The sequence below is a fragment of the Castanea sativa genome, chromosome 3 (genome assembly GCF_040712315.1).
Source record: "Castanea sativa cultivar Marrone di Chiusa Pesio chromosome 3, ASM4071231v1".
In the NCBI taxonomy this organism is placed as follows: Eukaryota; Viridiplantae; Streptophyta; class Magnoliopsida; order Fagales; family Fagaceae; genus Castanea; species Castanea sativa.
This window is the reverse complement of record NC_134015.1, coordinates 16619046-16635914: the sequence shown is the minus strand read 5'-3', so window position 1 is coordinate 16635914 and position 16869 is coordinate 16619046. Positions and strand designations below refer to the sequence as shown.

Sequence of the window (16869 nt, the reverse complement as noted above, 5' to 3'; positions counted from 1 at the left end):
AACTTTCACTTCGTGGATGGCAAGATTTACTAAACGAGATGGAAATGTAGTAGCTCACCTAATGGCTAAGCATGCCAAGGATATTGTAGATTGTACGATCTGGGTGGACACTCCCCCTATTATTGTATCGCAGATTCAATCTGATGTAATTTCTATGGGTACCACCCACGTTTAATGAAATTGCGAACTTCCTATCAAATAAATAAATGAAACGGTAGCATGTTGAGAGTCATTTTCATGTCACGTGCATTACTTGTTTAGAAGTCTTGTAATGAAAGAAACAATGACGTTTTGGCTTTGGGCTGTTGTTTCAATTAGCAAAACGACACACCGTTTAAGAGATCTAAAGTTCATCATTTCTCTTTCTTTTAAAACATCAAAGCTTCACCTTCAAGCTTTATTTAGATTACAAAAAGATAACAAGCTAGCTAGGAAACTCTTCTCACATTAACCCGCTAGACTAGACTAGACTACAGAAATCTAGCTTAAATTCATAAGTTAATTAAAATGCATTACTCCCTCACTCTCAACCCAGTTTCACTTTTCTTTATCAATTTTCTTTGACGATGAAAATGAAACTTCTGGCTTCTTCTTTGGAGAATTCTTTCACCCTTCTATTTGTTGTCTGAAGTGTTGAACCCAAATCCAATCAAATGCACCCCAACACTATAAGCTCATGAGAACAAAAATGTGATAACTTTTTCTTGACCAATGCTTCCCATGTAATATGCATCACATTTGCAGACTCGGCGCTAGACTAGAACTAGAGCATTTACATATCCAGGAATCAACTTCGTAATTGTGCTTGATACAGAACAAACAAACCAAGAAAAATGTAACGAAATCAAACAAAGAAAGATGGGAATCCTTCGAAATTCAGCTTTCAAAAGAAACATTTTCCTTTCATGGTGTTTAAATAATCTCAGCCCAGTTTATCAATACTAAATGTGGCTGCCCAACATACTGAAATTTCAATCGTGACTTTAGATCTCACTCCTGATATATCAAAGCAAGCTACACTTCATGATTAGGTCTATTATTCTTTTAGGATTAAGAATTCATGTAAATAGAAGTCGTGAGATTTATTATTCATTTAACAATCGTTAGGAGAGTAATAAATCTCACAGCGGTCCAGTTCAATATGTCTTAACTCTTAAAACACATCAACATACCAACTAGAAGTCTCCACTTCCATGATCAAGACAAATCATTTTAGTTGATCTATTATAGTCTTCGCAGATGAAATACCCAACTTCATCACCGACTATGAACTAAAATTTTAAGTTTACAAAGAACTTGTGATTTATATCTTCTGTGACTAAATCACATACTATGCATCTCATGGAGTATATAATAATGTCCAAATATTCATGTTACCATTATTTTAGATAATAATAAAACATCTTTATTAATCACAACATTAAGTCATACATAATGTCATACATAGTATCATACAATACGATTTAAGGACACACATCCTAACACTCTCTCGCTAAGCGGCTCTCCCTTGAGAACCGAACGTTGTCCCTTGCCAGCTATGCAGTCTCCTTCACCATTTTCACGATCACCCTTATCATTGTCGCCTTCTAGTAGCTCACCCTCAAAATCACCATCACCTTTATGCCCATTAAACCATGAGTAAGTGTTTGAATTTGTAGTTAATCATGTTTAATTATGATTGGATTTATAAAATTTGTGAATATTTGTGAATTAGTGTAATTATGAATTTGTGCCCATTAATCAATGAGTATGTGTAATAATGAATTTGTGAATATTTGTTTTTGATTGATAGAATTTCTAACTCCCAAAATTCTGAACCAATTAGGAGTTCGAAATTCCCAATGGTGGACTTAGTGGAAGAGGACTTAAAGGTAGAGGAACAAAAAGGGACAGAGGAAGAGGGAGAGCAAGAAGGTAAAAATGAGGATGTGGATACAAGTAGAAAAAGAAAGACTACCTCAGATGTTTGGGAGCATTTTACAAGAAAGAAAATTGATGGGAAATTTAAAGCCCAATGCCTTCATTGTGGCAAGCTTTACTTGGGTGATTCTAGCCAAGGTATATCCCATTTGCATAATCATTTAACAAGTGTTAATTAGACAACAAAATAAGGTGGATGGATCGATGGGTTTAAATGCTTACCAATTTAATCAAGTCAAAGTGAGGAATAATCTTGCTTGTATGGTTATCCTACATGAATACCCACTTTCAACAGTTGACCACATTGGTTTAGAGAATTTGTGAGTTCTCTTTTACCTTTGCTCAAGCTTATCTCAAGAAATTTATGACAATGAGAGGGAGAAAGCTTTGAAAATCACGGACAAGAATGGAAGAAGGATGGCAATTACAACTAATATGTGGACTTTGAGTCACGAAAAGAGATGGTTCATGGTCATTACCGCTCACTTTATCGATCAAACTTGGACATTGCAAAGCCGGGTTTTAAGGTAATTTTTAATCTATTAATGTTAAATCTATTAAACCATATGAATTGAGTTTATGATATTGGGTTAAATTGAATGTTAAAACTTTATGTTTAGAATGTTTAATGAGTTATGTTAAATTGAATGTTTAGAATTTATGTTAAATTGAATGTTTATTGAGTCATGTTATAATTATTCATATTATTTTTCTAGGTTTGTTTATGTTCCTTTTCCACACATGAAAGATGTCCTTACTGAATTCCAACTAATGTTGATGTTATGGTTGTTGCTGCTACCTTGGATCCAAGATATAAGATGAAGTTATTGGAGTTTTATTATCCTAATATTTATGGTGATAATTCTGATTTGGAGAGTGAAAAAAATTAAGAATCTTTGTTATGATTTGCTTGATGAGTATAGAGATGTAGATGAGTCCCCTGTAGATAATAAAGGAAGTTCTCATATGCCTACAAGTACTTCATATTATGTGGCACAAATGAAATGTAGGTTGAGTAGGGCAATTTCATCTTTTGATTTTTTTTTTTTTTTTTTTTTTTTGTGAACAATAGCTTAAGTAGTTCAAAGAAACATGGGAGTACTAAAATAAAATTTGATCATTTCATTGATGAGGGAGTGTTGAAGAGGTGTGAAGACTTTGATATTTTGGCATGGTGAAAAAGTAATGGTCTCAAGTATCCTACTTTACAAATGATTGCAAGAGATATTTTAGCCATTCTTGTCACGACTATTGCTTCAAAATCTGCCTTTAGCACTAGTGGGAGACTGTTAAGTCCACACTGTAGTAGGTTTCATCCCAAGACTATAGAGGCAATGATGTGTGCTCAGAATTGGTTATGAAGTGAAATCAACGGTTAGTAATTGACTAATTTGTTTTTATAAAATGAAATCAAAATTGTATTTTTATATTTGCTAGTTCTAACTTGATGAAGTTTATTCCATTTTTTAATTTATTGTTGTTGCAGGTTCTTCAACTATGTCTGGACATTGCACACTTCAATCAATTCTTGATGATGGGGAGCCTAATGAAGAGGATGTGAGTTGTGTCACGGCTATGGAGGATTAGACTTTTTGTATTAATTTAGTAGTCTTTTTAATTTCTTAGACTTGTTGTATTAATTTGTTGGCTTGTAATTATTCTAAACTTGTGGTATTTTTTTTTGTAGCTTTTTAATTTCTTGGAATTGTTGGACTTGTGATACTTATTTCTTGGACTTGTTGAATTTATTTTATTTTTATGTTTAGCAGGTGATTTTAGCTATGATTTATTGATTTATGATTAAATGGTTATCTTTGCTAGGTGATTTATTGATTTATAATCTTAGCTAGGTGATTTATTGATTTATAACTATGATTTATTGATGTATAGATTTATAATTAACAGGTGATTTATTAATTTATGATATTAGTTATGATTTATTGATTTACACATTTATAATTAACAAGTGATTAATTGATTTATGATTAATAGCCTATGATTTGGCATTTGGGCCATGTTATACGGGCTTGAATCTGCATGTCATAGGGCTTGAATCTAGGCAAAAATGAATTTGGGCTTCAATTCATTTTTTTTGTTGGGCCTCAATTTGGGCTGCAGATTGGGCCCAAATTTGGTTGGGCTAAACGGCCCCTGCAGGGCGGGTTTGGGTATTTAAAAAACCCTGCCTAAACCCGGCCCGTTTCCATTCCTAGTAACATACTAGTTTGAATAATTTGTGGATTATGATACTCTTCGAGTACAGTGTAGATGCTCTGAATATCAAATGAAAATTTTATATCAAGAAAATAAAAAAATAAGAATGAAAAGAAAGAGGAAAGATTTTGTTTGAAGTATCAAGCTCAAGCTTGACATTAGCATGTCGGTCATAGTTACAAATCCGAGTTTTTGGTTTGGGATGTGACAGTAATAGTTTTCAATTTTCAAGGACCAACTTAGGTGCTCTAAAAAAGTAGCGACCAAAATAGAAATTGATCCAAAATATGAAAACCAAAAATGTATTTTCTTGTATGTTTTTTTCCTCCTGATGATGATTATATGCCTCACATAAACAGTACAGCACGCCGTTCATCCGATGGTGCCAACTTTGGACCACGATTATCTGCCAACAATATCAGAAGCAACAACTATGCCTCACGTTCATCTGGTTTTATTGAATCTGGGGTTGCTCCCATGGCTGACCATGTGCAGCCCTATTATGGAGAGGATAATGTGTTTCGAATACTTTGCCCCATTGACAAGGTGGACAGTGTTGTTGGAGAGGCTGATGGAATCTTAGAATTGCTTTAAAATGAAATTGGGGTCGATGTTAAGGTGACTGATCCTGTTGTTGGTTCAGATGAGCAGATAATTATCATTTCTTCAGAGGGTCCTGATGATGAGATGTTTCCAGCCCAGGAAGCTTTGTTGCATACCCAAACCCGCATTGTTGATCTTGTTCCAGAGAAAGACAACATTATAACCACTAGGTTACTTGTCCCGTCTAGTGATATTGGATGTTTGGAAGGAAGAGATGGATCATTGTTGGAGATGAAGAGGTTGACTGGTGCAAATATACAAATACTGCCAAGAGAAGAACTTCCTCTCTGTGTATCAGGAGCTGAGGAACTTGTACAGGTTTGTCATTATATTTATAACTACTTATTTGCTTAGCCGTCTGGATTGGTTAGATGCCTGGGGTTTCACATAATAATGTGAGTTGAACAATAGACTTTATAACGATAATAAGTTCTAGGTTAAAGCACACTAATGGTGCAGATGGTGGCTCCCTCAGAACTGGGTTTGGATATCTTTTTCGGTTATTATTGACTGTTAGATATGAACAATCCAGGGCACAGAGCAAAATTAATTTCATTTAGTTATGCTATTAATGGTAGATGTCTTGTTTTCTGATTTTGCTTTTTTCCCTTGTGTATGTGATGTGTATTTGCATCTTTACGTTTATGGATTAGGGCATCTAGATTTTGTCTGTACTATATCATTTAAAATGTTTTTACCACCAAAAAAAAAAAAAATACCCATTACTTTTGGATGAATATAAGTTCGATTAATTATTTTATATTTAACTATATTACCGACTAGTATGTGTGTGAACATATATACATACATACATATATATCCAACCTCATGTTTACAACGTTATTTGCAGACACATTTTTATGTTTGAGTTTAACTTGTTTTAAATAATTGTTTGGCTTACACTTACTTTTTTTCCGATGGGAAGCTTAAACTTACTTTATTTGCTAAATAAACACAGACACGCCTTTTCCTAAGTAAAGCTCAAATTATTCAAAAAGAGCTCAGTTTACAACCCTATCTAAAACATCTGTTAGAACTTGCTTCTTCAGTTCTTTTTCTCGCTTCTTTTTCGTTGTCTGAAGCGCTAACCCCAAATCCAATCATATGCACAATTAAACAAAAATGTGATAACTTGTTCTTCCAGCAGTGCTTCCCATGCAATATGCATCATACATTTTGCCAGGCTAAAACCATATGCACGGATCAACTTCATAACTGCAATTAATACAGAACAAGCAATCCTATAAAAAGGTAGTGAAATCAAATAAGAAAATATGTGAATCCTTCTAAAGTCCCAAATTCCCAAATTGATCAGGACAGGTATCATCTGTTTTTACATTCCAACTACATTGCCATGAAGTTGAACAGCTTGTAAACCCTCAAGACGCTTGACAACATCCTTCATGGAAGGACGCTTATCAAGTTCCCTTTGAATGCAGCGCATGGCAAGCTCAGTTATCATTATTCCATCAGAAGCAAAAAAGCCAGGGTCTTCAACAAGGCTTTCATGCACAAGATATCGATTAGGCCTATACTGCCTCCAGGCCCAACGGTAAACCAAAGTAGTTGTCTGAATATTTTCCGTGTCCATAATTCTTTTTGTTATTAGCCCCAGGAGAACAACGCCATAAGAGAAGACATCGTGGTAAGTTACCTCAAATCCACCTTCCTCTGGTCCACCTGACAAGCACAACAATCAATTTGCAGTAAGAAATACTCAAAAAACACAGTTATTCTAAGTAAATCCATTAGTGTAAGCCATTAGAGGCTCTTATCATAATGCTGTTATAGCTCGTCAAAACATGATGACTGCTTTACATTGTGTACAGCCTGGTCCACGATGAAGTTGTCCAACTTCTACGGCGTAAAAATTAAGAGAGAAGAAAAGAAAGAAAATAGAATGCTAATACTAGATGAACAAATCTAAAAGCATGCGTTGAATTGAAAACATATAAGTAACTTCAAGCCTCAATACCTAAGGGGAAGAATTCTGGATCATCATAGCCAACAGTCAACAATTTCTCTTTGGGGCGAGTCAGCTTACCAAGAATACCTCCACTCATGAGTGAAAAGTCAAATATCTTTGGGTTGCAATCCTAAACATCACATTGAAAAGTCAAGGATAAAGCAAAAAAAAAAAAAAAAAAGAGTAAAAAAAAGGAAAAAGATGGATTTGCTGATAGTTATCAAGAGTCAATTACTGAACTTGATCAAGAATTATATGAGCTGCGTTAATGTTGCGCACTAAATAGGGCTTTTTTGGATCATGAAGAAATTCAAGTGCGCGAGCAAATCCAAGAGCCACTTTAATCCTTTGAAGCCAAGTAAGACTACCTAAACACAAACATAAGGAATTTAATGACACAGTATTAACAATTTATATACAAAAGTAATGATTTATAATTATAACTTCACTACCAAATTTTAACATATCTAGATAAATGACAACCAATTCACTACATTCCAACAAAAGTCTACTGTATTTACCATATTACAACTGAATCAACTGTGACCTCAAAAGAAGAATAGATTTATTCTTGAAAAACCAACCCCCCACCCCCCAAAAAAATAAATCTTACACCACCAGTTGGACCATCCCATGTTTTCCAAGATGCTTCATCCATAATATAAATCCACATTCAAGCTTGAAAAATATGACAATTAATAGATTTTAAAGTAAAGCGGGAACAAGGAGAGAAGTTAAAATATAATATTAGAGTGGATTTGTGGTAAATATCAAATGCCAATTTTTCTTAATTGGTAAGTTACTCACACACCCAATGGGTCATGAACCCACGACTTCAGCCTCCACATAGCAGTTGTCAAGGGAAGAGGTGGTTAAGATATGCTATTTTCAATAATTTGGGAGTCTTCTTCTATTATTTCAAAATTCGAGATATGGTAAGAATCTAGCGCACCACCAAAATTATATTTAGTTTTATACCAATTGATTTTAATTGAAATGGCACTTCTCCCATAACAATAGATTGGGTACAAATGACACATTAAGCGTGTGTTTGGATTGGGAGGCTGCGTCCAGCGTCCAGCGTCCAGCCTTCAGTTTTTTTTTTTTTTTCCTAGCCGCAGTTGTTGACCAAGTCTTCCGTGAAGAGTACATTCGTGCACTGTTCACGGACCACAAATTTTACTTTTCAGCCACTTTTTCATTAAAAATAGGTTCCGCGGTACTATTCACACATTTTAAAATTATTTTGCTACAGTGTTTTCAGTTTTCAGTTTTCAGCAATAAGTTCTATCCAAACGGAACCTTAGATGGAGCCAATCTTATAGCAAAATAGAACAACAATAGTAATACCTGTGGTAGCCAAGTTACGAACAGTATCCAAAGGATTGAGGTCATAAACAACAGCTTCAAGGTAGCGTCTATTACAATAGCCTAACAAATTTACCACGTTTGGATGTTGTTTTGCACTTGGTTGTGTTAAAAACATTACTTCTTCCTGTCACAAATCATGTAAAAAATGATCACTTCCAAATTCGAAAACAGGGAAAACAAAAAATAATTGCAAGAACTTAATTAAGTAAAAACCATATATACATTAAAGCTTTCAGTTCCGTCGAGGTGAGACGATGTTTCTAGAAAATAATCCCAAATCTTCACAGTGACAACCCAATCTTCAAAAGGAAGCCAGCCATGTCGGATTGTCCCACGGTACAGTTTGGTAAATAAGGTTTCTCCAATCAAATTTTTTTCATTAAAATTGTCAGTCATATCTGCCAATTCTTCCATTGAAAATAAGAGCGGCTTGTGAGATCCTACCCAACACAACACAAGAGATTCAGAATTTCTTCAATTATTTAAATAAAACAGAGAGAGAGAGAGAGAGAGAGAGAGAGAATGAATGAATGAATGTAGATTAATGAGAAGAATGTAAACAAACCCCAATAAAATAAAAACGCAATTGATTGATAGAAAGTAGATGATACCAATGGAAGGAAGAGATTTATGGACAGGCAAAACGCGGGGTGGAGCGAGACGGTCGCGTTGTATAACTCGCTCTCTATGTTCAAGAAAAGCATCATTGTAGATAAACGGTTTCCTGGTTTCCACTTCCATTCTACTTCTCCGCAACAAACAACACCAAAACCCTAATTCTTTAAACTTCTCTTCTCTCGCTCCTCTGTCCTTCCGATGAGCACTCACTACTCAGTATTTCCCATCCTTTACTCCGACTCGGACACCTTATATATACCGCATGTAAACCGTTTTTTTAATTTTAAATAAAATAAAAAAGTAAAAGTATTATTTTGTAAAAGTTTGTTTTTATCCCAGTTTAATTTTTATCTTTAAAAATTCATATTTCACCTCTAAAATATTAAAAATATTTTATTTCCTTTTTCATCTTAATTTTTGTCCTTATACTATTAAAAAAACTCTTTACAAAATTTAGGGATGAAAAAAAACTTTTTAAAGTTTAAAGACGAAAAACAATTTTTTATAAAAGCTTAGGGATCAAAATAGTATTTTTACGATAAAATAAAATTTGAAAAAATCTATATCTATACTACTATATAAGAGGCTTTTCATATTTGAAATCCTTAATTTTGATGTCTAAATACCTTCAAAATTACCCTTTTTAAAGGTTAAATAGTAGGGTTAGATATGTAAAATTACTAATTTAAAAACTTCAAAATATTAGATAAATTAAAATAAGTAAATAAAAAAAAAACATTGCCTACAAAAATGGGAACACTCCCACTAAGTACTAACCCACTTATTCTAAACAATCAGTACATTTTTTTTTCTTTAAAAGAAAATTAGAAAAAACTAAGTTAAATAACAAAAATTTCTAATATTTTATTTAAAAATAAAAAATAAAAACACCCTCACACTCAGTAACAAAAGACTCAACTAAATAGATTATACACTTTTGATTTCGCTCTCCCACATTTAACTCCCATAAAAACTCCTACAATTTAAAATGCTCTTTTTTTTATCAAATTTAAAATGTTCTTAATCTCTATATATTAAGAGGAGTCAAAAAGTTAGTTATAGTTTCAAAAAAAGTCAAAAATACTCCTAATTTAATTAGATAATCCTTATTCTTAAAAAATAAAAACTGGGGTTAAAATTGTAATTCAACAAAAATTAAAAAAAAAAACTACCAGATAAACTTTTTTCTTAAAAATTAGAACATTCTCTATTTGAATTTATATATATCTTATGTACGTTTGATTCACTTTTTCCTAAAAACTAGCACACACTAAACCCAACACACTCTTTCAATTTCGAAATTTAAGTTTCTTAAAAATTCATTTGTGTAGCCTCACTAACAATAGATAACCTCAAATTGAAAAATTACATTAAACTCAAAATAATAAAAAATAGCCTCATCGCACGTGCAGAGCATGTGTGATAAGGTTAGTGTGTGTATATTCTTTAATAGCTATGCTATATATCTATATCTATCTTCTATAGAATCTATATCTAAACTACTATTTAAAAGTCTCTTATTTTTGTGGTTTGAACTTATCTATTCAAACTAGGTTTAAATAGAGACAAAAGGGGTATGCCTGGATTGGAATATGAATGGTTGCAATTCTCCCATATTCCTTTAATCACTAGAATACTTTGCCTAGGTTTTTAATTTCATTTTTGATTTACGTGTTTCTTTGCTTTCTTTTATTTTTCTTTAATGAGTTAGAATATAATAAATGAGAAATCCCATTCCCATATGTCAATTCATCAGGTTAGAAAAAAAAAGTTAAAATGCAAAATTTACCTTCTAAGTTTCACTAGAATTCATTTTAGTCTTTTTACTTTATTTTTATTCAAATAAGTAGTTTCAACTGTATTTAATTAGGGCATCTTCATCAACTTCTACTAAAAAATTTTAAAATAAAAATTATGGAAAATATTTTTCAATCATTAATTAGATTTTTTTAAATATAAAAATTGTGGGTGGACCAGGCCTAGAGAATTAGGCCGACTGTATGAGTAAGGGCCTGTACGAGGCCCAGGGCCTATGCCTATTGAGTGTGATGGGCCCGAGGAGCAACAAAAGGACTATCTTAGGGATCTTCGCATTGGGCCCGACCATTAGCTAAGCACTGGAAGAGCCCGGCTATTCGGTCCAAGTGGGGACGGTAACCGAGAGCTAAAGATTGAGAATGATCCACTATCGAGCCTAAACCGGCGTTTGGAAAAAGTTCCAAGGGAATCCTCTAATTTCGTGAGGATCTTTGGGGATTTTGAGAGACGTGGGAATACGCGAGTGAATGGGAATAAAAACGATGGCAACCCCACTCACTCATGGATATAAAAGGGGAGCTAGGCCATTGTAAATGGGGTTGGAAAATTAAGAGTAAGGAAGGTGATAAAAGAGAAACTGGGAACAGAGGGAAGAGTTAAGGGATTTTCTGTGAGACTAGTACTTAAGAGGGAAAAGCCAAGCTTAAGTTGAAACCCCATAAGTAAGATTGAGAGTAAGCCCACCAACAAATAAGTTGAGGGTCCAAGTATTTGCTCTATCAAGCAGAACTTGCCGCGCACAATTGGCGCCATCTGTAGGGATCTTACTCGTATTGAGGGCTTCGAGTTAGGCTGGTCTTGCTGAATTATGGAAGGCCCACAAGCTGGAGAAGGTTTGGTTGCAGGAAATCGTTCCAGGGCCTCATCACGGGGCCAACAGACGTTGGAGAGGGAAAGGAAAAAAGAGCAGCAACACATGCAAGATGGGCATGAGACGAGGGTTAATTCTGATGAAGGGTCTTCGTAAGAGGAGAAATTGGTATCATACATTCCCGAGCGCTCTCACCGGGTTGATCACGAAAGGGAGCTAGAGAACCTACGGAAGTAGGTGAACGACTTAGAAATCGAACTGAGGGGTCAGCACCGAAGAGGGGAATGGGACGAATCATCATTTGACCCTAATTACATTCTGGGGGCGTCATCCCGAGGTAGCGGCTCATACTGGTCAAAAGAAAGGTCCCGCGAGACAGCGGAGCGACGTAGTGAGTCTCCCCATCATGGTCGGCATCGTTATCATAACGCGGCCCTCAATGCAATGAGCTTGGCATTGAGAAGGGCAACCCGCTCACCTTTCTCTAAGGAAATAGAACGCACAGAGATGCTGAGGTGATTCACTCGACCTTCATTCACCATTTATGATGGAAAGATTGATCCTGTTGAGCACGTAAGTCACTATATACACATGATGTCATTTTATTCTCATATTGATGGGTTGATGTGCAAGGCTTTCCCTTTGAGTCTCGGTCCACCGCTATGCGATGGTTCAATGGGTTGAGGAAGGGTTCCATCAGTAGTTTCGAGGAGTTAATCCAAAAGTTCGGCGCTAGATTTATCACATGCTATAAAGTGCAACAACCCATTGGTGCTTTGTTGTCCATGAAGATGAGGAGTGGAGAGACCTTCTGATCTTACACGAACAGATACTGGGAGCTCTACAATGAAATTGGCGGTGGTAATGAGTAGGTCACTGCTAGTACTTTCCGATTAGGCCTTTTCGAGGATTCAGAATTGAGGGATTCTCTAACCATGCAGCCGCCCAAGGGAATGCATCAACTGATGAGAAGGATTGAAGAGTTTAAGAGGTTGGAGAATGATCGCTTGTAGGGCAAGGGAAAGGCCCCAACCACCTCACAGTATCGTAAAAGTATCGCCCGACAAGTTCCAGCAGAGGGTTGCAAGGGATTCCAAGACTCCCGCTGGGGACCTGAGTCAGCGTGCTGGAGTTAATTTGACTTTTAAAGAACCTATTTACAAAATACTTGAACGCATTAAGAATGAGCCATACTTTCGGTGGCCGGGTAAGATGGGTGGTGACCCGACGAGGAGGAACTAGAGTTTATATTGCACGTATCACTAAGAGAAGGGCCATACAACCGAGCAGTGCCGTGTATTCAAGGACCGTTTAGAATAGCTAGTGAAGGTAGGACATCTTAAGGAGTTTTTGGTCAGGCAAAAGGGGGAGGAGGTAAGCCAAGGGTCTGGAAGGCAAGGCGGCCGGGCACGCCCCCTCCATTAGGAATTATTTAGGTGATCCACGCAGTATTGAAAGGCGTGGGCTTTAGCGAGCGGAAAGGAGTTTTGAGTGTGACATCCACTTCAAAAGTGGATTCAGGGAACCGACCTGAGAAGAAGTTGAGGAGAACGTTGGACCCGATCACTTTCAATGAAATGGATTTGGAGGGGACATCCCAGCCCCATGATGATGCACTGGTGATAACTTGCATGATAGGTGGATTTTTAGTAAAAAGGGTTATTATGGACCAAGGGAGTGGGGCTGAGATTATGTACCCTGATCTCCATAAAGGGCTAGGATTCAAGTCGGAGGATTGGAGCGGGTACGACACCCCTTTGGTGGGTTTTAATGGAAAGGTGGTAACACCCGAAGGGCAAATTAAGCTCAGAGTAGTGACCGAGGGTAGGGAAGTAGAGGTGAACATCATAGTGGTTAATGCGTATTCACCTTACACGGTGATTCTCGGGCATCCCTAAATCCATAACATGGGGGTGGTGCCCTCAACGTTGCACTAGAAGATAAAGTTCTCGACCAAGGATGGGGTCGCAGTGATCAGTGTTGACCAGAAGGCTGCTAGGCAGTGTTTGGTGGCTGCAATAAATCATGAGATTAAGTAGAAGGAATAGGTCGATCGAGAGCTGTTATAGCAATTGCAGATGTCCAAGAGTTCGGCAGGCACGGACATTGTGGAGGACTTAATTTACATCAAAATTCTACCACACGCTAACAGGTTCTTCAGGGTTGGGAAGAACCTGCCGACAAAAGATCGAGTAGAAGTTTTGTTAACGTTGGTGTGAAATCTAGATGTATTTTCCTGGAGTCCGTATGATGTGCCTGGGTTAGACCTAGCCTTTATTGTGCACCGGCTAAATTTGGACCCCCTAGTACCACCAAAGAAGCAGAGGCCAAGGAAAGCGGCGAAACCACACGTTGAGGCTATCAAGGAAGAAGTAGAGAATTTAAAACAGGCAAGGGCTATAAAAGAAGTTTACTTTCCACAGTGGTTAGCCAATACGGTGGTCGTGAAGAAGAAAAGTCGTAAGTGGAGGGTTTGTATAGATTTTACCGACCTTAACCGAGCATGTTCGAAGGACCCTTTCTCGATGCCTAAGATAGATCAATTGGTGGACGTGACAGTTGGACACTAGAGAATGAGTTTTTTAGATGCCTTCCAAGGATACCATCAAATAGTTCTGGCTCTCGAGGACCAAGAGAGGCAAACCCCGACCAGATCACAACAATTCAGCAATTTCAGCCTCTTAGTAACCCCAAAGAAGTTCAGAAGCCCTAAACTGATTTGTATCCAGATCTGCAGAATGGTGCCGACCGTTCTACTAATTATTAAAAAAATGGAAAGGTTTCCGGTGGACGGAGGAGTGTGAAGTGGCTTTTGAGGATTCGAAATCATACCTAACTAACCCCTCTGTACTATCCTGACCAGAGCTTGGGGAGGACCTTTATATGTATCTAGCAGTCTCTGACCATGCGGTGAGCTCGATATTAATTAGACAACATGAAAGGGTCCAAAGGCCCATACATTATCTTAGCAAGCCCTTGGTGGATGCGAAAATGCGGTACCTGCCTCTGGAGAAGATGGTTCTTGTCGTAGTTCATGCTACGAGGAAACTTCCACACTATTTCCAAGCCCATACCATGTAGGTACTGACCAAGCACCCTTTACAGTCATTGTTGAGAAGGTCGGATTTCACCTAGAGGATAGCCAAGTAGGGGAGCAAGGCTGGGAACGTTTGATGTATACTACCGGCCGAGGAATTCAGTTAAGGGGCAGGTGCTGGCAGATTTTGTTTTCGAATTCACTCCCTTGCCCGAGGCTCCATTGTCAATGTGCCAAGTTACAGTTAGGTCATGGAAGGTGTATGTAGACAGGGCATCCAATGCGTGAGGCTTGGGGGTTGGGATTGTCTTGGAGTCGCCCAAAGGTGTAAGGATGGAAAAGTCTCTCAGATTGGGGTTTAAGGCTTCGAATAACGAGACCGAGTATGAGGCCCTAATTACCAGTTTGTAAGCGGCATGCAAGCTCGAAGTGGAAGAGGTAAAAGTACTCTCAAACTCCAGATTAGTGGTTACTCAGGTGGACGGCAGCTTTGAGGCTAGGGATCAGCGCATGTGTCAGTACTTGAAATTGATTAGGAAAATATGCGACAATTTTAGAGCGGTTGTTGCGAACCGTATACCGAGGTACCAGAATAGTCATGCCGACTCCTTAGCCACACTGGCATCATCTTTAAGTGTTCCTCGATTGGTATTGGTTGAAGCCTTGGAGCACCCATGTATCGAACTGCAGTCGGTGGTAACAGCTATTTTGGAACAAGGGTCGAGCTGGATGGACCCGTACATAGCATTTCTATCAGATGGGTCTCTACAGGAAGATGGGAAGGTAACCGAGAAAAATCAAAGGACGGCAGCCCATTTTTGGCTTGCCAATGACAAGAAATTGTATCGACGTTCATTCGGGGGACCTTACTTGCTGTGTTTGTCTTCTAGTGAAGCCGCCGAGTTATTGTTTGAATTACATGAAGGGGTCTGTGGCATTCATTCGGGAGGAAGATCCCTCACTCACTGAGCCATGGCTCAGGGGTTTTGGTGGCCTAACATACAAAGGGAAGCGGTAGAATATGTGAAAAAATGTGATCGGTGTCAGGTACACACACCCATACTACATCAACCCGGGGGAAATCTAATCCTAGTTTTTAGCCCGTGGCCATTTGCTCAGTGGGGGTTGGACATAATTGGGCCTTTCCCAAGAGCTTTTGGGAACCGACGATATGTGATAGTGGCCATAGACTATTTTACGAAGTGAGTGGAAGTTGAGGCCTTAGCTAATATTAGAGATGTGAACGTGAAAAGGTTCACGTGGAAAAACATCGTCACCAGATTTGGGGTGACAATGGATTGCAGTTTGATAGTGAGGTTTTTCAAGATTATTACAGTGGCCTTGGGATAAGCAATAAGTACTTAACCCACACATACCCCTAGAGTAATGGACAAGCCAAAGCGATGAACAAGACAATCGTCAACATATTAAAAAATAGGTTAAAAGGAGCGAAAGGAGGATAGGTTGATGAGTTGCCGAATGTCCTATGGGCTTACCAAACAACCCCAAGGAGGTCCACCAGTGAAACACCTTTCTTCATGACTTATGGTACCAAGGCAGTAATTCCTATAAAGATTAGTCTATTGAGCCTAAGAGTGGCCTATTTCGAGCAAGGAAGCAATAACGAAGGGTTGGTTGGCAGTCTGGACATGTTGGAAGAACGAAGGGAGATGGTATCCGTACGGCTGGTCGACTATTAGCAAAGGTTAGCTTAGAGGTACAATAAGAATGTCAGGCCTCAGGAGTTTGTATCAGGACACCTTGTTTTACGTAAAGTTGTCGAAAATATGAGAGACTAGAACGCAGGTAAGCTAGCACCAAATTGGGAAGGTCCCTACTGAGTGACTGCTACAGCAGGAGTGGGTGCGTATTACCTGGAAGACCTGGAGGAGAGGCCCTTGCCCCGACCGTGGATTGTTCAAAACCTGAGAAAGTACTATCAATGAATGTAATGTGTCTCAAAAATTGATCACTCATAGTTGTAAGATGGCATGGGTAATGAAATGGAATGAATGTTCAATGCATTATCCTTGTATAAAAATTATAAGAATGCATAATCTTTTCTTCTTTAAGGACAGAAGTCTGGCCTTAGCCTGACCCTGGTTACCGACCAGATGGAAACCTAGATTTTTTTTTTCCCTAAGAACAGAAGTCTGGCCTCGGCCTAACCCCAGTCACCAACCAGATGGAAACCTAGATTTTTCTCTAAGGACAAAAGTTTGACCCCAGCCTGACCCTGGTCACCGATCAGATGGAAACCTAGGCCTTCTCTTTAAGTACAAAAATCAGGCTCAGCCCGTCGCCGGCCACCAACCAAATGCCAACCTTATGTTTCTTTTTCGTCTTAAAAAGGAATGGAACCCTCAGCCTTTTTATGAGGGTATGCTCTGAGTCTAAGTATTACATTACATTGGTGGTGTAATTATTACATTGATTCAGTTATGGATGTCTTAAACCTCATTTAACTAATAAGTGTCTGGTTAGAGTCTTAAAATGTGATGCCGAGTAACA

The 16869-nt window shown here is 37.8% G+C and overlaps 1 protein-coding gene across 1 annotated transcript; it reads right to left on the bottom strand.

Annotated features, from left to right (window-relative positions):
- Positions 1 to 5842: 5842 nt before the first annotated feature.
- On the bottom strand, positions 5843 to 8918 carry LOC142627545 (putative serine/threonine-protein kinase PBL12). The gene is made up of 6 exons (XM_075801423.1): positions 8686 to 8918; positions 8297 to 8514; positions 8054 to 8198; positions 6944 to 7071; positions 6713 to 6833; positions 5843 to 6417 (listed from the first exon to the last, which is right to left on the bottom strand). Exons 1-6 carry the CDS (start codon positions 8813 to 8815, stop codon positions 6071 to 6073), a joined length of 1089 nt encoding a protein of 362 aa, XP_075657538.1. The 5' UTR covers positions 8816 to 8918; the 3' UTR covers positions 5843 to 6070.
- Between the last annotated feature and the right edge of the window lie 7951 nt (positions 8919 to 16869).